The sequence below is a fragment of the Bos indicus x Bos taurus genome, chromosome 7 (assembly GCF_003369695.1).
Source record: "Bos indicus x Bos taurus breed Angus x Brahman F1 hybrid chromosome 7, Bos_hybrid_MaternalHap_v2.0, whole genome shotgun sequence".
Taxonomy (NCBI): domain Eukaryota; kingdom Metazoa; phylum Chordata; class Mammalia; order Artiodactyla; family Bovidae; genus Bos; species Bos indicus x Bos taurus.
Window position 1 is genome coordinate 94,925,075 of NC_040082.1, and position 27,059 is coordinate 94,952,133.

Below are 27,059 nucleotides of genomic sequence, written 5' to 3' on the forward strand. Positions count from 1 at the left end.
GGAAGACAGCAGTAGGGGAGCACTGTCCCAGGGACTGGAGGAGGGGACGAGGCCGGACACCCCCACACGCGCACACACACCTGCCGTCCAGGTGCGATCGTGTCCCTTACCATCCCCCTCCACGTTGGCCCGGCCTCAGGCGACAGGGGGCGGGGCCGGCCCCGAGGGGGCGGGGCGGGGCGGGGCTACCGCCGAGGGCTGGTCGGGCGGCGGCGGCGGCGCGCGGAGGGCGCACGGGCGGCGGGACGCTGGGACAGCGGCGGCCGGAGCGCGAGAGGCGAGTAGGACCCGGGTTGGGTCGGGGTTCGAGCCCGGTTCTGGGTTCGAGCGTGGTCCCCACCCCACCCCACATCACCCCACTCTCAAGCCCGGGGCGCGATCTCGCCGGTCTCTACTAGCCGCTGCCTCCAACTCCATCATCTATGCGCAAACTTTCCGGACTTGAGAGTGTCGCGGTCCCCGCGCTTCTGCTCGGTCCTTATCTTTGCTCCTGTCCCTGCTGGTCTCTCCCAACCCCATCCTCCATCCGTACCTCCCTATCCCTTCGCCCCATCACTGCCTCCCCGCTGCCCCTCTCCCCTGTCTCCATCCTCCTTTCTGCCTCTGCCTCGTCCCCCTCCTCCCTCCCTTGTCCTCCCGCGCCCTCCTCCGTGGCCGGGCAGGAGCCAGGCCCCAGGCGGCGGGAAGGCGGCCGGGCGTCCGGCCGGGCTGGGCCTCGGCCTAGCGGCTGGGCCGGCGTGGGGAGCTGCAGCTGTTTGCCATTAGCTGGGGACCCCGCAGGCCCCGCCCCCTCCCTGCACGGGACGGGGTCCTCCTCGCCCCTCGTCTTTGGGACGGGGAGAGGAGCGAGAAGACCCCAGAGACGTCCAGGCTGGTCTGGGACGGGGGCTTCAGGGAGACCCTGTTGGACTTTCGGGCCGCCTCCCAGGGACCCCGCGTTACTTCCCTGAGCCACCTACCTGTCCCCTCGTGGACTGGCCTGTCTACCTTTCCATATCTCTCTGTTCTGTCTCATGTACTCGCCGTGCTCCAGGGAAGGTGAGCCACAGACACCCGCCACCACTACCCTTTCCCTCCCCCCCCCCCCATCTGCTTTCTCCACCTTTAGCCAGTCACCCACCCACATGGAGCATGGTCACATGGCTTCAGACCTCAGTCTCTGCCTGGAAAATGGGGGTGCGGGTGGCTTGGCTGGCAGCGAGGGGAATCTACCAAGCTAAGGATTCAAATCCAGACCCAGCTACTTCCTCGGGCTAAGTGACCCTGGGCAAGTCACTGTGTATTTCTTTCTTTTTATTTTGGCCGCCCCACGTGGTATGTGGTATCTTAGTTCCCCCACCAGGGATTGAACCTGTGCACGGAAGCATGGAGTTGTAACCACTGGATCGCCAGGGAAGTCCCATTCTGTGTTTCTGTGTCCCAAAACACTTCATCTTACCCAAGACACCGTAATACACGGTGATAACTACCCGCCTGGTAGGGTTGTTGTGATGATCAAAGGAGTTGCCTGGATGGTAATTATAGTTATACCATTATTCACCCCACCCCCTTCACCTCCAGGGGTCTCCACAGGGGTACCGTTTCTGCTTCCTGCCTCTAGTCTCTCTCAGGTTCCCAGAAAATATTTTCCATCACTTCCCTCTTGTGCAGGGGGTGACCCTTCAGGCAGGTGGAAAGCCAGGTTTCCTACAATTGGATGACTGTGTGTTCCAGGCACTGAAAGAAGGAGAAGTGAGGACAGAGACGTAGAGAGACAGGGCGGGAGAAGTGCAGAGAGACAGAGACGTGGAGAGACAGAGAGAGACGTGGAGAGAGACAAGCAAGAGGCTAAGCAAGGAGGACGTAAGACAAGACAAGCTTGGCTGCCCCTGGAGCTTCGGCCCCGCCTTCATGCCCAGCAGGTGCTCCACCTGGCCCATCCTCCCAGGTACCCACTGCCCTGGCACCTCATCCTGAAAAGGGTGGGATGGGCTGGAACTTCTGCAGCAGGGTGGTTAGAGGTCAGACAGCAGAAAGGACTGGCCAAACTCGGTCAGAGTTGGGGACAGAAGTACCCTGGCCATCCTCCAGGTCTGGGGGTGCAGGTTAGTGAGAGGCCCTGATTGTCTTTCCCCTTTCCAGCCTCCGGCACCCCCTCTCACTTCCTCCCCCCACCCCCATGACTTCCGGGGCCTCCACCCGCTCTCTATCCTTGCTGCGCCCCCGAGCCCCTGAGCCGGACACATCCTGGGGGGGCCGGGGTGGGGGAGCAGGAAGTTCTCGTGTAGCCCGGCAGCGAAACTGTTTATTTTTAGAGAAAATTGTTTCCATAAAGGGGAAAGGCTTTGCTCCTTGCTGCCTCCCCCCAACTTTCCCTACCAGCCCCCCGCCACTGCCAGGCTGACCCAGCTCTGTTTGCGGGTCTCCTACCCTGGGCTCTGTTTCTCTTTGTGCCCCTGTGTCCCCAGATCCTTGCAGGAAGGCTGGCTGTCTCCCTATTAGTGCCCCCATCTGCCCACCTAAGCCCTGATCTGTCCTGGTAACCAGTTCTTGCCTGGGCGGAGGGGAGGGGGCACAGGAAGGGTGGCGGCTGTCGGACTTCAGCACCCCATCCCCCCCCCCCCCCCCCCGCCCCGCGCCTGGTGGGGGGCCTTGTGGAGGCGGGGCTGTGGGAACAGCTGGAGCCTGTCCAGGGGCTAGACAGATGTGCGGGCGGACCGTGAGGTTTGGTTTCTTTGTTCCAGGCTGTGGGGGCCCCCCCCCACAACCCTTTCCACAATCAGGACGGGTGTGTGCCTGTGAGAGGGTCCCACGCCCAGGAAAAGAGGGAGGTTGGTGGGGAGGGAACAGTGGGGAGGGGTGGCCACCTCCCCTTCTCCTGCAGACTCTTGACTCTGGGTGTCATCACACCCTCTTCACCCTCTTCCCAGGTAAACCTCAGCCGGTGCTGCAGGTGGTCTGACTCACAGTACCCCCCAGAGACACCTGAGGAGCTCTGCAGGCAAGAGGATGGCCCAGGTCCTGCACGTGTCAGCCCCCTTCCCAGGTCAGGGGTCTCGTGAGAAAGAGGGCCCAGCCTTGGGGTTGGAGGTGGGGCGTGAGGGACACAGGCCAGGTCCTGTGTGGCCTGGAGGAGAGAAGGGGGCCTGACCTGAGTGGGGCTGAGGGTAGGACACAGCTCTATCCTGAGGGCCTGAATGGAGACAACTCGGTTCTGCCCTCGACAGGCTAATGGAAGAGACAGGGTTTTTCAGGAAAGGAGGTTGGTCTGAGTTGGGAGACAGGGTCCTGACTCATTTGGGAGGTTGGAAGCACAGCCCTGCCCTGGGAGGGTTCAAGGGGGACACAGGGCCTTGCCTTAGGCTGGGGAGGTGGAGAGGGGCCTGAGACTTACAGCGGAGCATTGAGCAGCCAGTGGTGTCCCATCCTTTGGGCCAATAAGCCATGACTCACCCAGGGGCATCAGTTTGCCCCAGAAGGGGACCACAGTGTTCAGAGGCGCTGGCTTTTCTCTCTACCTCAGGGACCCCCGGCCCAGCCTCCCCGCCTGCCTTCCCCTCTAAAGAGCCTGATGTCCCCTACTCGGTGGAGACGCCCTACGGCTACCGCCTAGACCTGGACTTTCTCAAGTACGTGGACGACATCGAGAAGGGCCACACGCTGCGGCGGGTGGCCGTGCAGCGCCGGCCCCGCCTGGGCTCCCTGCCCCGTGGGCCCGGCTCCTGGTGGACGTCCACTGAGTCTCTGTGCTCCAATGCCAGCGGGGACAGCCGCCACTCGGCCTACTCCTACTGCGGCCGTGGCTTCTACCCGCAGTACGGCGCCCTGGAGACACGCGGTGGCTTCAACCCGCGGGTGGAGCGCACGCTGCTGGACGCCCGTCGCCGCCTGGAGGACCAGGCAGCCGCCCCTGCCGGTCTGGGCTCCCTGACCCCCAGCGCGGCCGGCTCGACGAGCTCACTGGTGGGCGTGGGGCTGCCACCCCCGACACCACGGGGATCGGGACTGTCCACGCCGGTGCCGCCCAGCGCCGGACACCTGGCCCATGTGCGGGAGCAGATGGCGGGTGCCTTGCGGAAGCTGCGGCAGCTGGAAGAGCAGGTGAAACTGATCCCCGTGCTCCAGGTGAAGCTGTCGGTGCTGCAGGAGGAGAAGCGACAACTCACAGTGCAGCTCAAGAGCCAAAAGTTCTTGGGCCACCCTGCAGGAGCCCGGGGCCGTGGCGAGCTCTGCCTGGACCTCCCTGAGGCCCCCGAGGACCCAGTGACGCTCGAGACCCGGAGCGTGGGCACCTGGGTCCGGGAGCGGGACTTGGGCATGCCCGACGGGGAGGCAGCCCTGGCCGCTAAGGTGGCTGTGCTGGAGACCCAGCTCAAGAAAGCACTCCAGGAGCTACAGGCAGCTCAAGCCCGGCAGGCCGACCTCCCGCCCCAGGCCTGGCCACCGCCAGACAGCCCAGTCCGTGTGGACACTGTCCGGGTGGTGCAGGGGCCAAGGGAGGTGGAGGTGGCGGCCAGCACAGCGGCAGGGGCCCCTGCTCAGCGGGCCCAGAGTCTAGAGCCCTACGGGGCAGGGCTGCGGGCCCTGGCGACGTCCAACGGGGCTGAGAGCCCCCCTGTGTTCCGCAGCCATGAGGTGATGGAGACAGTGTTCCCAGCCCCCACCGCATCCACCAGCAACGTCCACCAGGTGAAGAAGATCAGTATTACAGAGCGCAGCTGTGATGGAGCAGCAGGTGAGCCATAGTAGGTGGGGGCAGACGGTGGAAGGTCCCTCCTTTTCCTCTGAATGCTGGGCTCCAGCCCCAGCCCTGTCCTTCCACCAGCACTCAGAACTTCAGTTTCTTCATCTGTGCAAAGGGGACACTTGTGCTGCTGACCCAGTCCCTCTAGGGACCGTGTGAAGAAATTAGGTGTCTGAAGAATTAGGTGTGTGCTCATGTCTAGAACGTTATAAATATGTAGAAAATAAGAGGTATTTGGGTGAAGGTCCCCAGGGCTGTCAGTTGCTGGGCAAAAAAAATTCTTCCCTGATTGGCAAAAACCAGTCTCAGGCCATGAAAAAGGAAATGTGTTGTTCATGTAACTTAGTGACAACTTCAGGCATAGCTGGATCCGGGTGCTCAAATAGCCTCAGGAATCTCTACCTCCCTCTTTCTCTTCCTCTGTGCATCCTGGAAGCTCTCTCAGGCAGGCAAAGGTGATCACAGCACTCCTGGCATCTGTTGAGGCAGCTCATAAAGGGAAAGGGAGCCCCTCAATCCAGATAGCACCAGTAAAAATCCCAGGGGTGACCCTTCTTGGTTGGCTTGGGTCATTTGCTCCTCACTGAGCTAATCACTGAGTCTCTCGCTGCCCAGGCGCAGATCCTGGGGTTGGAGGAGCCCCACCCAAGTCCGGAGGGAGGAAGGGGATGCTCCCTGGAGGAACTGCTGAGTCCTCATGCTCGGAAAGGGGATGTGGGATGTTCAGGATAGCAGCTGCCCCACCACCGCTGTCCTGAGGCCCCTGGGAGACGCTGCCAGAATGACTCATAATCCAGACAGCTGTTCTTTATCTAATACCAGTCTGGTGCTGACGGCTCTGTTAAGTGTTTTGCCCACCGAGGAGGTTAAGACAGTGGGCTGTGTAGCAAGGTCACCTGGGTTTAAACTCCACTCCTTACTGTGTGACCTGAATGATCAGCTTCACTTCTCTGGGCCTCAGCCTCCCTGTCTGTGAAGTGGCCTTGTAGCGGTCCACACCTCTAGGATCCTTCTGGATTAGTGCACACATACAGCACGCACTTAACCATCGTGTGTTGCTACTTCTACTATTAGTTGTCGTGTCACTAAGTCGTGTCCGATTCTTTGCAGCCCATGATCTGTAGCCCGCCAGGCTCCTCTGTCCATGGGATTGTCCAGGCAAGAATACTGGAGTGGGGTGCCATTCCCTTCTTCAGGGGATCTCCCTGACCCAGGGATCCAACCCGGGTCTCCTGCATGGCAGGCAGATTCTTTACCATCTGAGACACCAAGGAAGCCCAGAATACTGGAGCAGGTTGCTATTTCTTACTCCAGGGGCTCTTCCTGATCCAGGGATTGAACCCATGTTCTTTTGTGTCTCCTGCATGGGCAGGCGGATTCTTTACCACTGTGCCATGTGGGAGCCCCCCTACTAATGATTTTCAGGTCAATTCTTATCATAACTGGGGAAACTGATGTTTGCGGAGAAGCTTCACATATCCTTTGTCAAACATCCAGGATCTGAGACTAGGCTGTTCTGAAGCTATAGCATGCCTCAAAGATTCAGCCCATTTCCTCGTCTAAGTCTCAAATAATATCAGGTGGTCAGAGCCCTGTAGAGGCACCAGAGGGTATGAGCTGGAGGGCGGGGTCCCAGCTGTGTTTTCTTGCCTCCCCATGTTCTTCCTGGCCAGCTCTGGACTCCACCCCTGTTTCTGTGTCTATCCCAAACACCCAGCCCTGAGACCCTGGCCCCCAGCCAGAGGCCCCGCCCAGCCCAGCCTCCGGATCTCTTAAGAGGCAACCTCCATTCCAGACGTGCCTCCCAGCACAGCCATGGGGCCTCCTGCCTGCAGGACACACAGACCTAGCCATGTCCCCACCTTGTGCAAGCGGTCACCCCCCAGAAGTTCTTCCTTGTGTTTCACTTAACTCCCTCTTGCTGCAGCCAGCCCCAGTCTCTGCCTCGCTTAGGCGGAACTGGCATGTGCTAATTCATGTCATTGCCTTCTCATCCAGGGAATATTTACTGAGTGCCTGCCATGTGCTAGATTTTTCTAGGCACTGGGGACACAGCAGTGAACAAGACAGATGGAAAAGCCCCCGCAATAAACAAATAGCCCACCAGAAACAAGTGAAGAAAAATCACTTCAGAGAACGCATGTTTGAAGCAAATAAAACAGGGATGTGGGATGGGTGGTGGTTGGATGGCATGGAGGCCCGTGTTCAAATTCTGGTTTCCCTGCTCCCTAGCTCCGTGCTCTTTAACCTCTGTTAAACCTGTTTAACCTCTCTGTGCCACATTTGTGGGATGGGGGTGGGGTAGGGCGATGGTACTGACCGCCCAATGGCACCAGATCTGTGTGAGCTGAAATACATCGGTTGGTGTTGAGTGTTCAAGATGGTATCAGGCACTGGTGGGTGCTCAGGGGTTAACTGTTGGCTCTTTGAGCCAAGATGTGAGAGAAAAGAAGTACCTGGGTGGTTTCTTGACAAATGTTTTGTTTTTCTGTTTTTTGGCTGCACTGCATGGCATGTGGGATCTTAGTTCCCCACCCGGGGATTGAACTCGTGCCCCCTGCAGCAGAAGCACAGGGTCTTAACCACTGGACTGCCAGGGAAATCCTTGACAAATGTTTAGACCACTTAGGTCGGTCATGCATAGGTCAATAAGGAGGCTGGGAGGAGTCCAGCCTTTCTGCCACCTAGAATTTGCTTGCTGCAGTGAAGGGCAGGAAGGGTGAGAGGCAGCCATCGCCTCAGGCTGGCAAACGTGGATGAGACAGGCAGAGGCCCAGAGACCACTGAAAACTCTCATTCACCCCTCACCTTTCAAAGGCACCACAGAGAGATTCCTGGGAGAAGGGGCAGCCAGGCACGTGCATCTGTGGGGTCTCTCCAAGGCTTTGAAATTTCCTGTTATTGTTTGAAACACAGTCCTATGAATGCAATTCATATTCTTTGTGGAAGGTTTGGAAAGTACAGAAGACTCTGTAAAGTGAAAGTCGCTCAGTCGTGCTGGACTCTTTGCGACCCCATGAACTATACAGTCCATGGAATTGTCCAGGCCAGAATACTGGAGTGGATAGCTTTTCCCTTCTCCAGGGAATCTTCCCAACCAGGGATCAAACCCAGGTCTCTTACATTGCAGGCAGATTCTTTATCAGCTGAGCCACAAGGGAAGCCCAATAATACTCAAGGGGGTAGCCTATCCCTTCTCCAGTGGATCTTCCCCACCCAGGAATCAAGCCAGGGTCTCCTGCATTGCAGGCGGATTCTTTACCAACTGAGATGGAAGACTCTAGAACACTAAATAAGAGCTCCATAAACCCACTACTGCCTGGACACAGCTGCTATCGATACTTCTTTCCTTCCGATTTTTTTTTTTTTTTTCTCATGAAGAAAATAATATGTATTTTTGGAGTCTGGCAACATGTACTGATGGAATTTGTTGTGTTGCCTTATTTTCTATGTGAAAGCATTTAGGCAGCCCTTACAGTGGGCCAGGGCATTATGTGATGTCCTTTTTGTATCTTAATTCATTGACACCCCCAGTACCACTTGGAAGCGGGTGGTGTTTCTATCTGTTTTACAGATGTGGAAACTGAGGCACTGAGTGGTAAAGGAATTTGTCCATAGTTTTCAAAGCCAGGATTTAAATCCTCTGATTTCTTTGATTTAACATTATCCCAGGGACATTACATCATGTTATTTAAAAAATTTAGGGGAATTCCTTGGCAGTCCAGTGGTTAGGACTCCAAACTTTCATTGTCGAGGGTGCAGGGTTCAATCCCTGGTCAGAAAACTAAGATCCTGGAAGCTGCAAGGTGTGGCCAAAAAATAAAAAACTATTGGAACATGCTATTTATCTTTTAACAGCTGGGTGACTGTTTACTGTCAAAAAGAAAAAAGAAAGTGTTAGCTTCGTCCGACTCTGCAACCTCATGGACTATAGCCCACCAGGCTCCTCTCTCCATGGAATTATCTAGGCAAGAATACTGGAGTGGGTTGCCATTCCCTTCTCCAGGGGATCTTCCCAACCGAGGGATCGATTGCAGGTCTCCAGCATTGCAGGCAGATTCTTTACCGTCCGAGCCACCAAAGGTGCCATGCAAATTTCCTTCTGTGGGAACCTTTCATCTCCTGCTTTTTTTCTTTTTGGCTGCCTCATGCGGCTTCCCAGGATCTTAATTCCTGGACAAGAGATTGAATTGGGCCCTTTCAGTGAAAACACTAAGTCCTAACCACTGAGCCTCCAGGGAAGTTCCTGGAAGAGCATTTTTAAGGACCATGATATCTGTTACCAAATTGCTTTATTCCTCCCGACCCTGCTAACCCCACGCTGTGGACTCTCCCTTCCTGCACTAGTTGGCCAAGTGATTTAAATTTTTTAAAAATTTCTTTTGGACTTAAGGAGTTAATCTAATTCTTGGGCCCATGGCCCAAGAATCTCACCAGCCCCATTGAGCTAGGGATGGCACCTCTCTTGTTTGACTTTAATTCTTTTTTCACCTTTGTCTTCCACCCTCAATGTTGAGGATTGATAAATATTTTCAGCTTTGTGGGGTATCTGGTCTCTGTTGCAATGACTTGACTCAGTTCTGCTCAGTTCTTTTTCCCCCCAGCTTTACTGAGGTATATTTAATACACAAAAATCTGCACATTAAAAAAAATTATTTTGTATTGGTATATAGCTGATTAACAATTTTGTGATAGTTTCAGGTGGACAGCAAAGGGACTCAGCCATACATATGCATGTATCCATTCTCCCCCAAACTCCCTTCCCAGGCAGGCTGCCAAGCAACACTGAGTTCCATGTGCCATACAGAAGATCCTTGTTGGTTATCCATTTTAAATATAGTATGTACATGTCCATCCCAAACTCCCTAACTATCCCTTCCCTCATCCTTGCCCCTGCCTCCCTGGCAACCGTAAATTCATTCTCTAAGTCGGTGAGTCTCTTTCATAATCTGCACATTTTTAATGTATACATTTTGATGAGTTTAATGTCTCAGCTCTACCTTTGTAGCATGTAAGCAGGGTAGCCAATACATCAACGAACTAATGTGGCTATATACCAATAAAACCTAATGTGTAGACACTGAAATTTCAATTTCCTGTAATTTTCACGTGTCCCAAAGAGGCTCCTCCTTTCAGTTTTTTCCCAACCATTTAAAAATGTAAAAACCGTGCCCACAGGCCGTGATTCAGCCACCCCTGCTGTCACACACCCCCACCCCATTGTAATACCATTCCTTGCAACCCACCTTCCAGAAGCTTATTTAGATATTTGAGTGTTCTTGAAAAATATGCCCTAGGCATGTTTAATTTCCTAAAATGGTATTGTGCTTTAGGAAAAAAAAAAATATCTCTTTCTGTTTCATATTTTTTCCTCTCTACACTCTATTTTGGAACTCTCCACCCTGATCTGGTGGTTTGTCACTTTTAATGACTGCATAGATTTCTGCTGTAGGTATGTGCTACACTTTCTTATATGACCCCTCCTTGGTGGACACCTGGGTTACTTCCAAGTCCTGGCTGCTTTGAATAGTACTGGCTTCGTCCTTACATGTCCTGTCCTGTGGGGTTGCTGGGTTACAGGAAAGGCACAACTTCACTCCAGATTTTGTCTAATTCTCTCCGGAAGTTCTCTCTGGCCACACTCCCACCAGCCATGGCTGGGTCTGAAGTGTCCATTTCTCTACATCCGCAGTAACATAGTTTATTTATCTTTCTAATTTTTTGCTCATTTGATGCAGTTGTCCAAGGTGGTATCTCCTTGTTTTAAATAGCATTCCTTTGATTGCTGGTGAGGTTGAGCATCACCATATATGTTTCACAAGCCTCTGTTTTTTTCCTTTGGGGCAATTTTGAGATGTTCCTGGCATTTTCCAGAATAGGGGTTGGTGAACTGTAGCCTGCAGGGCCACATGAAGCCTGATGCCTGTTTTCATACAGCCCATGGGCCCAGAGTGGTTTCTGTGTTTTTAAATGGTTGAACAATGTGAAAAGAGTAACATTGTGTGATATGAGCACAATTATATGAAATTCAAATTTATTAGAACACAGCCAGGCCCATTCATTTAGGTACCGTCTAGGGTTGCTTTTGTATTGTTTGCAACACATCTTATGACCCACAATATTTATTATCTGGCCCAGGACAGAAAAATTTTGTTAACGCCTATTCTAAAAGATAATTCTTTGCCTGTTTTTGGCATTATGACTATCTTTCCACAGCCTTTATTCTTCTGTCAATTAAATTTAAGAGGTTTTTTTTTTTAACAAAATAGTTTTAACCAAGAGTTTTTTAACTCTTAATGTTGATGTTGTTAAACTCATCGCAGATTTATTTTTTTGATTTTTAGTTCTTTCCACTTTATCTAGGTATGATTGACATATAAATTATATTAGTTGACTGTGCTGTGCTCAGTCAGTCATGCCCGACTCTGCAATCCCATGGACTGTAGCCTACCAGGCTCCTCTGTTCATGGGACTCCCAAGGCAAGAATACTGGAGCGGGTTGCCATTTCCTACTTATTATATATTATTATAAGTAATAGTATTCATATTAGTTGAGGGTGTACACATTGATGATTACTATATATATATGTGTGTGTGACAATGTATACATGTATATATGTATGTATATATTGCAAAAATGATTACCACAGTAGGTTTAACATCCATCACATCACAGTTATAATTTTTTTTTCTGTGATGAGAACTTTTAAGACCTGATCTCTTAGCAATTTTCAAATATATGCCAGAGACTTGTGGGTTCAGTTCCAGACCGCCACAATAAAGCGAGTCACACATTTTTTGGTTTCCAAGGGCATATGAAAGTTATGTCTACACTGTAGTGTAGCCTATTAAGTGTGCAGTAGAATTATGTCTAAAAAGACAATGTACATACCTTAATTTTTAAAATACTTTATTGCTAAAAAGTGGTAACCATCAGCTGAGCCTCCAGCAGGTCATAATCTTTTTGCAATGGTAACATCAAAGATCACTGATCACAGGTCCCCATAAAAAATATAATAATGATGAAAAACCTTGGAATATTCTGAGAATTACCAAAATGTGACACAGAGACACAAAGGGACAAAATGCTGTAGGAAAACTGGTACCCATAGGCTTGCTCCATGCAGGGTTGCTATTGGGCTTCCCAGGAGGCTCAGTGGGAAAAGAATCCCCCAGCCAGTGCAGGAGGCTCAGGTTCAATCTCTGATCTGGGAAGACCCCCTGGAGAAGGAAATGACCACCTACTTCAGTATTCTTGCCTAGGAAATCCCTGGACAGAGGAGCCTGGTGGGCTGTAGTCCATGGGGTTGCCAAGAGGCGGACACGACTGAGTGACTGAGCATAAGCACTTCTGTTTACCCCCAGTTCTCTCATGGGGTCTGTGCCGAGCCCTCTTTCCTCACCTCCTTTGGCCTATTTCTTCCTGCAACCCTGCCCTGCTGATTTCATTATTGTGGCTTTGGGAATACGTGTTACTGTCTCCTAAGCCGACTTCCCCATCCCTGCCCGCTTTTAGCTGGCCAGGGAGGGGCCAGCTGGCCATGGACCTTTGTTCTTCCATATAAATTTCCATATACATTTTGGTAACAGTTCGCTCCATCTCCCAGTAGAATAACAATAATAACTATTATCAGTTCTGTTATTGTTATTTTAGTATTGCAGTGTCTGACCTTGAACTTCTCACGACTGGAAGGAGCCATCCCAGCTTTTGAGGGGCAGAGCCTGCTCTTCCGTGGGGCTAAAAGGGCCATAGCATTGCTCTGGTTCACTCTTTTTTTTTTTTTTCCACTTTTGAAAAATTTGGGGTAAACAACATATAACATAAAACTTACTCTCTTAACCATTTCTCAGTGGCAATAAGCACATTGCTGTGCAACCAACCTTACCATCCATGTCCAGAACTTATTTTATTTTATGGATTTATTTGCCTGCTCTGAGTCTTCATTGCTGTGAGGGTTCTCTCTAGTTGCGGTGCACTGGCTTCTCACTGCGGTGGCTTTTCTTGTTGTGGAGCACAGGCTGTGGGGCGAGCGGGCTTCAGTAATTGTGGCACGAGGGCTCCATAGTTAGAGCCTGTGGGCTCTAGAGCAAAGACTCAGTAGTTAGTAGCAAAAGCACATGGGCTTAGTTGCCCTGAGGCACATGGGATCTTCCCGGACCAGGGATCTAACCCCCGTCTCCTGCATTGACAGGCACATTCTTCACCACTGAGCCACCAGGGAAGCCTCCCAGAACTTTTCCGTCTTCCCAAATTGAATCTCTGTCCCCTTTAAACACTTACTCCCCATCCTTCTCCCCCAGCCCCTGGCACCTGCTATCCTACTTTCTATCTCTATGGATTTAACTCTTCTACGGACCTCGTGTAAGTGGGATCATGTAAATCAGGCAACATTTGTTCTGTGACTGGCTTCTTTCCCTGAGCATAATGTTGTTAGTGTTAGTCTCTCAGTCGGGTCTGGCTCTTTGCAACTTAATGGACTGTAGCCCTCCAGGCTCCTCTTGTCCATGGAATTCTCTGGGCAAGAATACTGGAATGAGTTGCCATTTCCTTCTCCAGGAGATCTTCCCAACCCAGCGATCAAACCCAGGCCTCCTGCATTGCAAGCGGATTCTTTACCATTACGGTCTGAGCCACCAGGGAAGCCCGGAGCATAATGTCCCTTTACCTGAATTTAAGTAACAGATGACCTTCCAGGTGTTTTCCATCAGGAAGCCTGGCTTTGGGCGACAGTGATACTTTCCACTGTTTCTTGTACTTTCCACTTGACCACATAGTGCTTTTGTTTGTCAGATATGAATTTATTGACAAGATTAAAAAAAAAATCAGATTCCCGTAAAAACCTGGCGTTTGCTCTCTGTTCCCCACGGGAGTTGGAGCTCCCGACTCTGGAATCCGCCTGGCCCGACCCCGCCCTGGCCTGGGGCGCTGTCGGAAGCTTTTATGGCCAATGTCTCCTCTGTTTGATGTGCTCTGCTTGTGTTGAGTGTTTACTCCCTGTTCCTAGCTCAAGTTGAGTGTTGCTCATGGACTTGAGGGAGTAGTTGCTGCGGTTGTCAAAAAAAGTTTAAGGGAATTAAAACGAATTGGTCTGCAGACCCCATGGTCAGTGGCAGGAAGGGGACATGGAAGCCACACGTGGCCTGGGATGCAGGGGTGACCTCAGTGGGTTCTGAGACCCGGGCAGCCACTCAGGGTCTCAGGACTTTTGTTCCTGGCTCCAGGCTGGTGATCTGGGGCTAGAACTCTCTGCCAACTTCACTCCTGTTTTTGCAGTGGGCACCCTCGGGATCCTGAGTCCTACAATGTCACCTTTGTTCTCAGACCAACCTGGGCATTTTTTTTTTTCCTAATTAAGATAAAATTAGGAACTATTAGGATATAACATAGGGTTTCCCTGGGGGCTCCAATGGTAAATAATTTGCCTGCGATGTGGGAGACCCAAGTTTGATTCCTGAGTTGGGAAGATCCTCTGCAGAAGGGAATAGCTACCCACTCCAGTATTCTTGCCTGGAGGACTACAATCCACGGGGTCGCAAAGAGTCAGACACGGCTGAGCACTCACACACACACACACACACACATAACATAAAAGGTTTCATTTTAACCATGTTTGAGTGTCCATTTCACATTGTTATGCAACTGTCCCCACCATCCACCCTGAGAACATTTTCATTGACCCAGAGTGAAACCCACCTGGGTGGGGTTTTAACTTTCTAATAGCCCTTATTGTTTTTTTCTTTTTCTGGCCACCCCCTGTGGCTACCCTTATTGCTTCTTTTTACTGATTATTAAAAGGAAAACCTGCTTAATGTTTAAAGTAAAGAAGCAGAAAGCCAGATACAAAATGTTGTCTAAGCACAATGCTATAGGTATTTATAATATTGAAATATTATTTTATAAAATAATTTATAATAGTGAAATAATATTGTAAAGTGATAATAGTAAGTCTTATCAAAATGGAGCTGACAGCTCTCTTGACTTAACAAATATTCTTCATGCTCTTGTCGTGCATATTGTTTTAAGCCCTCTCTCTCACTCTACTGTCTTTAGTGTGTATGGCGTCATGATGTAGGACATGTTTTGTCTGAGACACAGAGAGGTTAGTGACCTGCCTGAGGTCACACAGCTCTTTTGCGGGAGATTTGAGTCCTGATCATGACCACTATTTTCAGCTGTAGTTTCCAGACAACACTCAGTATGATGTCAGAGCCAGGATTATAGGGGTCCTGGTCACGAGCCAGGATTATGGGGGTCGTGTGATCTTCCCTGACCCTGACCGTCTGTGAGGCCGGCAGCAAACCAGAACTGGAATGGATCCTGCCTCTTCTTTGCAGGGTGACCTTAGGCCACCCTCAGGGTCTCAGTTTCTTCATCTGTAACAGTCCAGCTTCCACATGGGAAGTTTTGATGAAGTAATGCAAGAATTAGCCCTTGGAGCACCTGGCCCAGCGTAAGTGACAAGAGGCAGCTGTTATTACTGTTCTTGCTTGGCTGTTGTTACCGGCAGTAAATGCCTCTTCTCCTGCCTCTTCAGGTCACCCACAGGCTCCTGCAGAATCGTCCTTATCACCCCCGGAGTCTGAGGGGGCCACCCAGGCGCAGCCAGAGAAGAACACAGGCCAGGTACCTGCCCATGATGACACCACCATCAAGGAGCCCATCAGGCAAGCAGCCTGTCATGAATCGGAGTTTGAGGAGGCTGGGGGTGCAGGTAAGTGGGAGTGGCTGCACGGAGGACCAGGCGCCAGAAGCCCAGGCATGGGGTCTGGCTTTGGGAGACTCTCATGACACCATCCCTCCCCCTCCAGGAGGGGCCCAGGCAGGCCTGCGGTCCATCATGAAGCAGAAAGAGGAGCCCACAGACCCAGAGGCCCACCGGAGGAGCCTCCAGTTCGTGGGGGTCAACGGCAGGTGAGAGATCCTGGGCTGAGCCCCTCACTTTGATTCATTCATTCAACCCAAGCACGGGAGACAGATGAGGAAACTGAGGCACAGGGAGGCCTGGTGGGCTGACTCCAGTCAGTCCAGTGCTGAGCTGGTGCTGTAACCACTACATCTCACTGCCCCATGGGAGGCGCTGGGCTCTACTGTGTGCCCCATGGAGCTCCTGGTCCACTGTGACCTGGGGCACTGATGGGCGGTCCCAACCCAGCATGGTTGGAGCAATGATGGGGATGCTCAGGCAGTGAGGGGGGCCTGGCAGAGGCAGAGATGGCCCTGGGGAGAGTCACCGACAGAGGGGAACACGTGTGCTGCAGGACAAGCAGACCCTTGCAAGGCGCAGAGTGGGGGGTGGGAGGTCTCCTGGGGAGGACACATCCTGGAAAAATGCTCCGAGGCAAGAGGAAGCCATGACATGAAAATAGGAGAGGACTTCCTGGGTGGTCCGGTGGTTAAGACTTCACCTTCCTGTGCAGGGGATGCAGATTCGAACCCCAGTTGGGGATCTAAAATCCCTCTTGCCTCACAGCCAAAAAACCAAAACATAAAACAAACAATATTGTAACAAATTCAATAAAGACTTTAAAAATGGTCTGCAACCAAAAAAAAAAAAAAATCTTAGAAGAAAAAAAAGTGGGAGGCCTGGGGAGCAGAAAGAGTTGGGGGCCTTGACTGCCAGGCACAGAAGCTTAGACTCTGTCAAGAGTTAGCAAAAAGCATGAGGGTCCTATTTGCAGTAGGGCAAGGGTCTGAATCAGTATAACACCTGTGTAAGGAGCAAAGTGGGTTTCCCTGGTGGCTCAGATGGTTAAGAATCTGTCTGCAATATGAGAGACCTGGGTTCGATCAGTGGATCAGGAGGATCTGCTGGAGAAAGGAATGGCAACCCACTTCAGCATTCTTGCCTGGAGAATTCCATGGACAAAGGAGCCTGGTGGGCTACAGCCCAATGGAGTCGCAGGAGTCAGACACAACTGAGTGACTAACACACTTGCTAGCATAAGGAGCAAAGTGTAAGAGGTACCGAAGGGTAGAAGGGAAAAGCAGTGCCCCTCCCTGACCCCCCAGACATGATCCCCATCACAGGCAGTGTTTATTGAGCACTTATTGCATCCCTGGAGCCCTGTCAACTTCATAGTGCCAGCATCCCCATTTAATGGATGGGGAAACTGAGGCCCCGAGAGGTCAAGTGCCCCTCCTCTACCACCTACAGCATCTCCCCCAGGTATGAGTCCTCCTCGGAGGACTCCAGTACCGCAGAGAACTTCTCGGACAATGAGAGCACAGAGAACGAGGCCCCAGAGCCAGAGGAGAGGGTTCCAAGTGTGGCCGAAGCCCCCCAGCTCAGGCCCAAGGAGACGGCGAAGGCCAAGACGAGCCGGGAGGAGTCTCAACTGCCCCAGGAGTCTCTGCACACGCCCACAGCTGAGGGGGCATCAGGATCAAGTGCAAAAGACGAGATCCGGTCAGTTTTCTGGGTGGGAAGGCTTCAGGCAGGGCCTGGGGGGCAGAGAGGGTGACCTCTGCCTCAGATCCCACCATTCAAGCCCTCTGAGAGGAAACTCCCATCAGTCATGTACACCTTAGTCTGAATTAGTGAACCCACTCTTTCTGGGCATCTGAAGATCTGGTGGCTTTGACAAAGGGCCTCAGGGGGGGCAATTTGGGCTGTTGGGGTTAGGGTTTAAGGGGCAGGCCAAGTCTGTTCTTAAGTCACCCACCTTCTTTGGGACATTTTGCCCCACCTGTCCATCCTGCGTATGTCTCCTATTTCTACCCTTGATGAAAAATCCATCCTCAGAAAAAGATTTCCATCTGCCACTGGCCATTTGGAATAAAGTTTGACCCATGTGTCCATTTTCTCTTGGGGTCTGTGTGTTCCCCATGTCTGCCCCTTGGGGTGCCGTGTAAAAGTGTCTGAGAAAGATGGGGGTCTGAGATTCCACCACTCAGGGGAGCCCTGGCAGGACTGGGTGAGGGCCACGGGGCAGAGTGTTGAGACCCTCTGTGAGCACCCCAGTTGGACATGGTGGGTGGAGGACACCCAGGAAGCTGAGGCGAGTGCTCCTAAGATAAACTCCCCTTCGTCTGCTCTTGGCAGGATGGAGCTGAGTCCTGACCTCATCTCAGCCTGCCTGGCCCTGGAGAAGTACCTGGAGAACCCCAAAGCCCTCACCGAGCGGGAGCTGGTACGGTGGGGCCCTGGGCCTGAAGCGGGGGCCTCCTTCCCCTCCACCCCCATCCTGGCTTCTTCTCAACCACAGTGTCTTTCTGTGCTTTGGATCATGAGTACCCCAGGATCCTAGCTGGGAGCTAGTGGGCGAGGGGCTCCAAGACTTGAGTCGTGGTCTTTGGAGAGGCACCAGGGAGGAGGGAGGGCCAAGGATGGTCACCTGCCAGCAAAGCTAGCCTTGGTTCCTGTTCCTTCCCGGGCTTGAGGAAGGGGAGTATTTCCTGCTGCTGTATTTCTTCTGATGGGTGTGTACACTTGACCTTGAAGATCCCATCCAGGGTGGAGACGCTCACACCTTCCTCTGGGGGCATACCTATGACCATGGGGTCTACACTTCCCTTTGGGGCAGGGGACACTACACTTTTCTCCAGGGGGAGCTCACCTAGGGTGGGGCACCCACATGTCCCCTCTGGTTCAGGGTGGGCTTCATCTGGGCCAGGGTGGGCTGCCGTGGCCCTCACTCCCCTCTTCTCTCCGGCCCGCGTCCAGAAAGTGGCCTACACCACGGTGCTGCAGGAGTGGCTGCGCCTGGCCTGCCGCAGTGACGCCCACCCGGAGCTCGTGCGGCGCCACCTGGTCACCTTCCGGGCCATGTCTGCGCGGTTGCTGGACTACGTGGTCAACATCGCTGACAGCAATGGCAACACAGCGCTGCACTACTCCGTGTCCCACGCCAACTTCCCTGTGGTGCAGCAGCTGCTGGACAGTGGTGAGCCTGGGGATCGGGGGAGGGGGCCCCTGGGGGAGCAGGCGGGCTGCCACCCGGGTCTGATGTTCTGATGGGGGAGATGCTACCCTCCTGGTCTGATGAGGGAGGGTGCCCTCACAGACTGATGGAGGAAATGCCACCCTCCTGATGTGATGGGAGAGCTATCACCCTCCCAGTCTGATGGAGGAGACATTGCTTCCCAGTCTGGTGGAGGAGATGCCACCCTCATAGTCTAATGGAAGAGACACTGCCTTCCCAGTCTGTTGGGGAGATCTCACCCTCCCAGTCTGGTGAGGGAGATACCGCCCTCCCAGTCTGATCAGGGAGACACCGCCCTCCCAGTCTGATGGGGGAGACGCCGCCCTCCCAGTCTGATGGGGGAGACGCTGCCCTCCCACACTGGTGAGGGGATAGAGGCCCTACCTGTGGCCCCAGTGTACTGGAAAAGGCAGCCATGGTCTTATGGAAAACACACGGCCCTTCCACCACCCCAGTGACCCCTGTATGAAAAAGGTGACACCCTTGGAACCCTAATCTGAGGAAAGGATGTGGCTTCCCATCTGGGGCTCAGAGACAAGTTGTGGTCTGCAATTAGATGTGAAGAAATTAGACGCGACTCTCCACTAGTCAATCTGATGAAGGAGGCAGAGCCCACAGTCTAATGGAGGAGACATAGGCCAGACTGAAAGATGACCAGGGGGCCTTTCAGATTAATGAGGGAGACACAAATCCTGCTTTCAGCCCTAAATGTGGGAGCCCAGTCTGGTGGAGGAATCACAGACTTCATTGTTAGGAGCCCCTCCCATAGTAGAGATGGGGACCCAGGGGCAGAATGGGGTTGTCAGTCTAAGAAAAAAGAAGGAATGAGTCCACACCTAGACTAATGGAGGAGACATGGTGCCCAGTGCTCACTATGGTAGTGAACAGGGCTTCCAGTCTGATGGCAAAGACGAGGCCTGGTCCTAAGGGGCCCTCCCCCAGCCTTGAGGCAAACCCAGCCAGCATCGTGGGGGTCTGAGACCCGATCTCTTCCTGGCCCCCCGCCGGCAGGTGTCTGCCAGGTGGACAAGCAGAACCGCGCCGGCTACAGCCCCATCATGCTCACCGCCCTGGCCACCCTGAAGACCCAAGATGATATCCAGACCATCCTACAGCTTTTCCGGCTTGGAGACGTCAATGCCAAAGCCAGCCAGGTATAGACCCTTGGCATCAGTGACCTGGACAGCCCTTCCCACTTATGACGTCCTAGCCCTGCCCCAAGCCCAAGGCGAGAACCCCCACTCCGCAGGCAGAGAAACTGAGGCGCAGAGAAGTACTCATTTCCTCGAGGTTCAGCTAGAGGAGGGGGACTTGAACCTGGGTCTAGCTCCAGAGCCCCATTCTTTTTTTAAAAATAAATTATTTATTTGGCTGTGCCAGATCTTAGTTGCCACGTACGGGATCTAGTTCCCTGACCAGGAATCAAACCTGGGCCGCCCTACTTTGGGAGCTTGGAGTCTTAACTACTGGATGACCAGGAAGTCCCAGACCCCGCTTGCTTTTTTACTGATTTATTTTTAATTAAAAGAATTGTATTAGCAGTTTAGGTTTTTTTTTTTTTTTTAATGGAGTATAATTGATTTATAATGTTGTGTTATTTCTGGTGTACAGCAAAGTGATGCAGTTGTATATATACATATATGTAGATTATTTTTCATTGTAAGTTATTACAAGGTGTTGAATATAGTTCCCTGTGCTATGCAGTAGGACCGTGATGTTTATTTTATATACAGCAGTGTGTATCTGTTAATCTCAAGCCTCTAATTTATCTCTCCTTCCCCACCTTTTCCCCTTTGGTAACCATAAGTGTTTTTTTTACTATGTCTGTGAGTTTGTTGCTGCTTTGTAAATAAGTTTATTTGTATCATTTTTTTAGATTCCACACATACGTGGTATCATATGATATCTGGCTTTGTCTGATTTATTTTGCTTAGTGTGATCATCTCTAGGACTATCCATGCTGTGGCAAATGGCATTATTCATTGTTTTTTATGGCTGAGTAGTATTCCATCGTAGCACATTGTACCACATCTGCTTGGTCTCTTCATCCATCGATGCTTTCACGTCTTGCTTGTTGTAAAAGTGCTGCAGTGAGCCCTGGGGTACAAGTATCTTTCTGAATTAGGGTTTTCATCTTTTCTGGGTATATGTCCAGGTGGTTTCCTTTTTAAAAAATTGAGGTGAAATGCACTTAGCAGCAGCAGCAGCAGCACATACGATGAACCCTTTTAAGATGACAGTTCAGTTCAGTCGCTCAGTCGTGTCCGACTCTTTGCGACCCCATGAATCGCAGCACGCCAGGCCTCCCTGTCCATCACCATCTCCCGGAGTTCACTCAGACTCACGTCCATCGAGTCGGTGATGGCATCCAGCCATCTCATCCTCTGTCGTCGCCTTCTCCTCCTGCCCCCAATCCCTCCCAGCATCAGGGTCTTTTCCAGTGAGTCAGCTCTTCGCATGACCGGTAGCATTTAGCATAGCTGCAGTACCGCGCAACCTCTGCCTCTGCCTGCCTCCAGAACACTTTACACGCTGATGGGAGACCCGGCACCCGCAGCTGTCACTTCACTCCCATCTTCCCTCCCCCAGCCCCTAGCCCGCGCAGTCTGCTTTCTGTCTCTGTGGATTTGCCTGTTAGGGATACAGTATAAATGGAATCATGTAGTAGTGTGTCCTTTTGTGTCTAGCTCTTGTCACAGAGCATAATTTCTTTATTTGGCTTTGCCTGGTTTTAGTTGTGGCATGTGGGATCCAGTTCCCTGCATTGGGAGCTGGGAGTCTTAGGCACCAGACCACCAAGGAAGTCCCTGGACATTGGTTTTTATTGAGATTTAACCTCGTAGCTCAGTCGGTAAAGAATCTGCCTGCGATGCAGAAGACCTGGATTCAATCCCTGGGTCAGGAAGATCCCCTGGAGAAGGAAATGGCAACCCACTCCAGTATTTTTGCCTTGGAAATCCCACGGACAGAGAAGCCTGGCGGACTACAGGCCATGGGGTTGCAAGAGTCAGAAATGACTTAGCCACTAAACTACCACCAACTGGTAGACAGAAAAGCGTACAATTCTTAGCTCAACACATTTTACTTATGTTTGTACCTGTGACTTAGGAATCTGATTTAAGTGGGCATATGGATGGATAGCATCATATGGTGGACATGAACTTGGGCAAACTCTGGGAGATAGTAAAGGACAGGGAGGCCTGGCGTGCTGCAGTCCATGGGGTTGCAAAGAGTCAGATATGACTTAGCAACTAAACTCCAGCAACAACAAGGGATGGGGAGACACAGAGCATGTGCCCGAGGAGGAGACATTTAAGCTGAGACCTGAGGGATGAGAAGGAACCAGTGGGAAGAAAAGGGATCAGCAAGTACAAAAGCCCAGTGGTAGGTAGGATTATTCGAAATACAGAAGGAGGCCCATGAGTGGAGGTGCAGTTAGCATCAGAGTACTCAGGAACCATGGAAGGTTCTAGAGCAGGGGTGTCACCTTCTGGGGCCTGCATGATCCATAAGCCTGTTCCTTTGCCCTATCCAGGCGGGGCAGACAGCCCTAATGCTGGCGGTCAGCCACGGGCGGGTGGATGTAGTCAAAGCCCTGCTTGCCTGCGAGGCAGACGTCAACGTCCAAGATGACGACGGCTCCACGGCCCTCATGTGTGCCTGCGAGCACGGCCACAAGGAGATCACTGCGCTGCTGCTGGCCGTGCCCAGCTGTGACATTTCCATCACCGACCGTGTGAGTCCCCACCCCGGTGCGCCCTGCGGGGAGGGTGGGAGCACAGTGCAGAGGGCATCAGCATAGCAACCGATGCTTTGCAGGACGGGAGCACAGCTCTGATGGTGGCCTTGGATGCGGGACACAGTGAAATTGCGTCCATGCTGTATTCCCGCATGAACATCAAGTGCTCGGTGAGTCTCAGCCCTAGCTGGGAAGGGGGTGGGGGCTTTGAGGGGGGATGGCGTACAGAGACCACGCCAAGGGCTGCAGAGGCAGCTGTTTGTTGAACCTTCATGGTGGCCCCATGAGGAAACAAGACACAAGAACTAAGACTGTTCAGCTATGGTTGGTGATCACAGGATTCAAACCAGATCTGTCTGGTTCCAAATCGTGTTCTTCATGACCATGTGGAGGACTTTGGCATTTACTCAAAGTGTGTCATTGTATCCAAGGCCTTGAGAAGTTTCACTGTAAAGAAGCCTAACTGTGCCTTAATGGGGAATTTCTCTGATTTGACCCTAGAAATCTGGGTTGTTTTTTTTTTTTTAATCATGCCCATTAGCAAAATGCTCTTCTGGAAGCCTAACAGGAGGATAAGATTGATGTTCGCTGTGTCCTGAGTGCTTGAAGGAGGAGAAAGCCCTGCCAGTCTGATGGGGAGGCAGGAGCAGTCCTCATAGGTCTCTATAGCAGTGCCCTGTCTGATGGAGGAGACAAGCCCTTCTAGTCTGATGGCATGTGTGTGCGCTCAGTTGTGTCCGACTCTTCGCGACCCCATGGACTGTAGCCCACCAGGCTCCTCTGTCTGTGGGATTTCCCAGGCAAGAATACCAGAGTAGGTTACCATTGCCTCCTCCAGGGGATCTTCCCAAACCAGGGATCAAACCCACGTCTCCTTCATTGGCAGGCGGATTCTTTACCACTGAGCCACCTGGGAAGTGCCTGCTAGTCTAACGGACTGTATACCAAATGCCTCCAGGGCGGGATTTCCAGAACCCTCCACATGAACCCTATTCAGTTGCATAATGTACTGTTACTGTGACCATTTTTCAGGTGGGGAAGCTGAGACTTAGAAGGTTCCATTCTTGGTCCAAAGCCTCACAGACAGGAAAGGGCAGAGACCTTAGGGTGTGAATCCAGACTTTGGACTGGAACCTGTCTGCCCGCTCCTCCTCACCCCCATCTCCCACTTGCCCTGGTCTCCCTGAGGCATGTCTGGGGCCAGGTTCCAGGGTGGCAAGGTAGGTGTTTACCACAGCAATTTCCCCAAGTAGTCCAGGAGAGAGAAGGTTGCTGAGACATAAGCCATCTGGCTCCTGCTAGGCTTACAGGTTCTTTCTGAGGCTCTGAGTCTTCCCAGCGTCACTGCTTCAGGTCTTAGGTGCTCAGGGATCCCCTTGGGATCAGCTCTGGGACTCCATGTCCACACTGGGAGATGGGGGTGATGGGGCTGGGTGGTGTCCTGCTGTCTGACATGTGGTCCTGCTCCCAAGGGCTCCATCACTGTCCTCTGGGGCCACTGCTTCCGCATGCTTCTCTGGCTCGCACCCCCACTGCCCCTCCACTGTCCTCCCCAAAGTGGCCAGAGGTCACTGTGAGCACCTGAGTTGGGGTACAGCCCTCCTCTGCTCACAGCCCTCTGTGACTCCCACCCTGCTTGGAGTGGGGTCATCCTCAAAGCCCACCTCCCCCCACTCTTACCTCCCCCTTCCTTGCTTGCTCTGCTCTAGCCACACTGGCCTGATTGCCGCTCCTGCCTCAGGGCCTTTGCACTTGCGGTTTCCCCTGCCTGGAACACCCTGCCCCTTGGGTGCCCCTCCCAACATCCTTCAGACGTCACCCTGCCAGACCACCTGCTCTCCACTGTCACTGCCACCTTGTCACTCAGGAAGAACCCTCCACTGCATTCATCTATGAGCTTCTGTGAAGCTATCTCCCCAGCAGTGTCACCTCCTTGAGGCCAAGAGGCCACAGCCTGTTGTTCACTCACCACAGGCGCAGAGCCAGCCAGCAAAGTCGCTACCTCAGACCCCCAAGGGGAGGCCAAACTAAAGGAATCCTGCCTCTCATTTCAGTTTGCCCCGATGTCAGATGACGAGAGTCCTGCGTCATCCTCTGCAGAGGAGTAGCCGTGAGAAGAGCCCAAGGTGCCACTCCTGGGGACCAGGCAGGCAGCCCGGAAAGAACTGTCCCCCGGGCCAGCTCCGGCTCCATCCACCAAGGTCCCAGTATCAAAGGCAATCGGGGTTTTCCTCTGCTTCCCAGGGGGAGACCCCAACAGCATGGAGACTTCAGCTGAAAGCGGGTTTTTTCCCAGTACCCCGGTTCAAAGCAGCCGCAGCACAGACTGGAGCTAAACTCATATGTAAATCGGCGCCAGTGGCTGGCTCTGAGGCGTGGGTTTGTGAGGAACGCTGAGAACAATCAACTGGCAATTACAGATGGAGGAGGGTAAGAGGGAAAAATATTGTATTTCTGAATCACAGTTGGAGGGGGAAAAAATCACTTATTACTTGTTGCCAAATTTGAAAGTCACTGGAATCGTATATTTTCACTTTAAGCCTAAATGCTGTTACGCACGGATCGCACCGCCTAGAGTGTCCTGACACCCAGCCCCCCTACATTTAATTGTCTGGTATATAATCGAGTTTTGTCCCCTGTCCCCTGCCCAGACGACTTTCTTGGTGGCATTCTCTCGTGGTCTCTTCACAAAGCAGATTCTGTCTTTGTCACCCGGGGTGGGAGGTTTAGTCAGTTCTTCTGCCTTCTGTTTCTTCCCACTGCGAGCGGCCCACCCGCCCGCCTCCGCCCCATTCAGGTGTGGGGCTCTGGAACCAGCAGCCGAGGGGTGCGAGTTGTGCCCTTCTTGCGATTCCCCAGAATCTCCTCCACGCAGGGGGGCCCTGGCAAATATTCATTTTCCTAGAAAATCCTTTAGACCTGGACATGTAGGAAATGAATCCAGTCCCCAGAGGGGTGCCTACATCCCTAGGCTTAGAACCCCAGTGACAAGGCCATCCTTCTCCACAGACTCCAGAATGTCTCTCCTCTAAGGAAGGAAAACAGGGCATGAGACTGCTGGCAAGCCCAGGCCCCGTTCCAAAATTCCCATGTGTGCTCGATTCAAAGTTGGCTGCCCCCGAGGGCTCCCAGTACAAACTTAAAGAGACAGAGCTTTGCCGAAAACCAAACAAGGGCCAGCTGGTTGTCTTTTTTTTTCTTTAAACAACCTACAGGCTTTCCGGAGCCGCCTGGAACACAGCCTGCTGGAAACGGGGCTCTCCCAACACACACAGTTTCCTGCATGGTCTATTTTGTCTCAGAATCTCAACATAGTTTTCTTTCCCATTCCTTCCTTTTGTGACCAAAAAAGAAAGAGAAAAGGAAACAGGGAGGGGAGGAGGGGGACAGGTTCTAAGCCTCGAAAAGTGCCTTGTGACCGGGGAGTAAGATCCCTTAGTCTTTAGACTTCCTGCCCTCTCTTGTCCAGTTCTCAGCGTAGCCAGCAGGGTGGGCGCTAAAACCCCAGCAAGACGGGTCAAGCCCTCAGCACTACACGCATTCATTCACCAAAGCCAAGTGCTGGCTTCTCTTCTAGTAAAGTAGGTTTCCTGGCCTGATGGAGTCTGCTCACTTTGATGATGATGGAAGGGATAGTACCTAAGACAAGAGAGTTTGGATGGTCAAAGGAGAGAGACACCCCCGTTTGTGTGTGTACGTGTGTGTGTAAATGAAAAGGAAAGGAAACCCAAGCTGACTGGGGATGACCACTGACAGGAGGCCACAGCTTTGGGCAGCTTTGAGAAGCGGTACGAGAGTTGTGTGTCTGTGTGTCCGGCCCTGGAGCTGTGGCTGTGTTTATTTTAAGCTTCTAGAAGCAGCTCATTGACCACCGTGCCCCCCTGCTCCACACTGTGAGTCCATATTTATCCCTGTGTGTTCCCTTCTCCCTGCCCTTACCCCTTGGGCTTGGCGTGGTAGGTTACAGGGGGTTCTGTGTCTGACCCCGCTCTCTTCTCACATGTATTCAAGACCTTGAACTTCACTTTCCGACCATGGTACGTCCATAAAGACAGTATTACACTTAAATGAAGTATTCCTTTTTGTAATCATTTTTTAGAAGGTAAAGGAATTTAATAAAGCTACCTTATGAGAAGGCCAAAGTGTATGTGTCTGGTGTTTGTCTTACTGTACTCCTCTTTTTATTTTTAAATCAATTAATCTTTAAAATTTTGGCTGAGCTAGGTCTTCGGTGAGGCACACAGGCTTAGCTGCCTGTGGGATCTTAGTTCCCCAACCAGGGATCAAACCCATGTCCCTTGCATTGGAAGGGGGATTCTTAACCACTGGACCACCAGGGAAGTCCTTGTATTTCTCATGAAGCTTTAAAATAGATCTCTTTGTAAACGTGGACTTATTTGAACAACGTTCAACACTACAGAATAGTGCCGAGACTATTAAAATAAACGCCCTCATGCTCCGCCCTACACCGACACTATCCCATAATGTAGTCACTAGCCAGCTGTGGCAATTTCCATTTAAATGCAAATCAGTTGTAATGAATTCATAGTCAGTAGCTGCACAGAGCTGGTGACTACCAGACTGGGCTGCAGAGATACAGAACACAGTCAGAGTTTGTTTAGAAAGTTCTAAACAAACCAACTGTGGGCACCTCAGGAAAAAAAAAAAGTTTCC

General features: G+C 52.2%; 1 protein-coding gene across 4 annotated transcripts; it reads left to right on the top strand.

The window, feature by feature from the left end:
• KANK2 (KN motif and ankyrin repeat domains 2) lies at positions 1 to 26,527 on the top strand. Of its 4 annotated transcripts, none has more exons than XM_027547696.1 (13): positions 1 to 91; positions 1,714 to 1,927; positions 2,910 to 3,025; positions 3,503 to 4,714; positions 15,259 to 15,435; positions 15,533 to 15,635; positions 16,879 to 17,130; positions 17,767 to 17,854; positions 18,388 to 18,607; positions 19,658 to 19,800; positions 22,182 to 22,382; positions 22,466 to 22,555; positions 24,440 to 26,527. In XM_027547696.1, exons 3-13 carry the CDS (start codon positions 2,989 to 2,991, stop codon positions 24,491 to 24,493), a joined length of 2,577 nt encoding a protein of 858 aa, XP_027403497.1. In that variant the 5' UTR covers positions 1 to 91; positions 1,714 to 1,927; positions 2,910 to 2,988; the 3' UTR covers positions 24,494 to 26,527. The 4 variants fall into 4 exon arrangements, with proteins under 4 accessions (XP_027403497.1, XP_027403499.1, XP_027403496.1 ...); XM_027547698.1 differs by lacking the exon at positions 1 to 91 and adding an exon at positions 194 to 277 and having other exon boundaries at positions 16,891 to 17,130; XM_027547695.1 differs by lacking the exon at positions 1 to 91 and adding an exon at positions 202 to 277.
• The last annotated feature ends 532 nt before the right edge of the window (positions 26,528 to 27,059 follow it).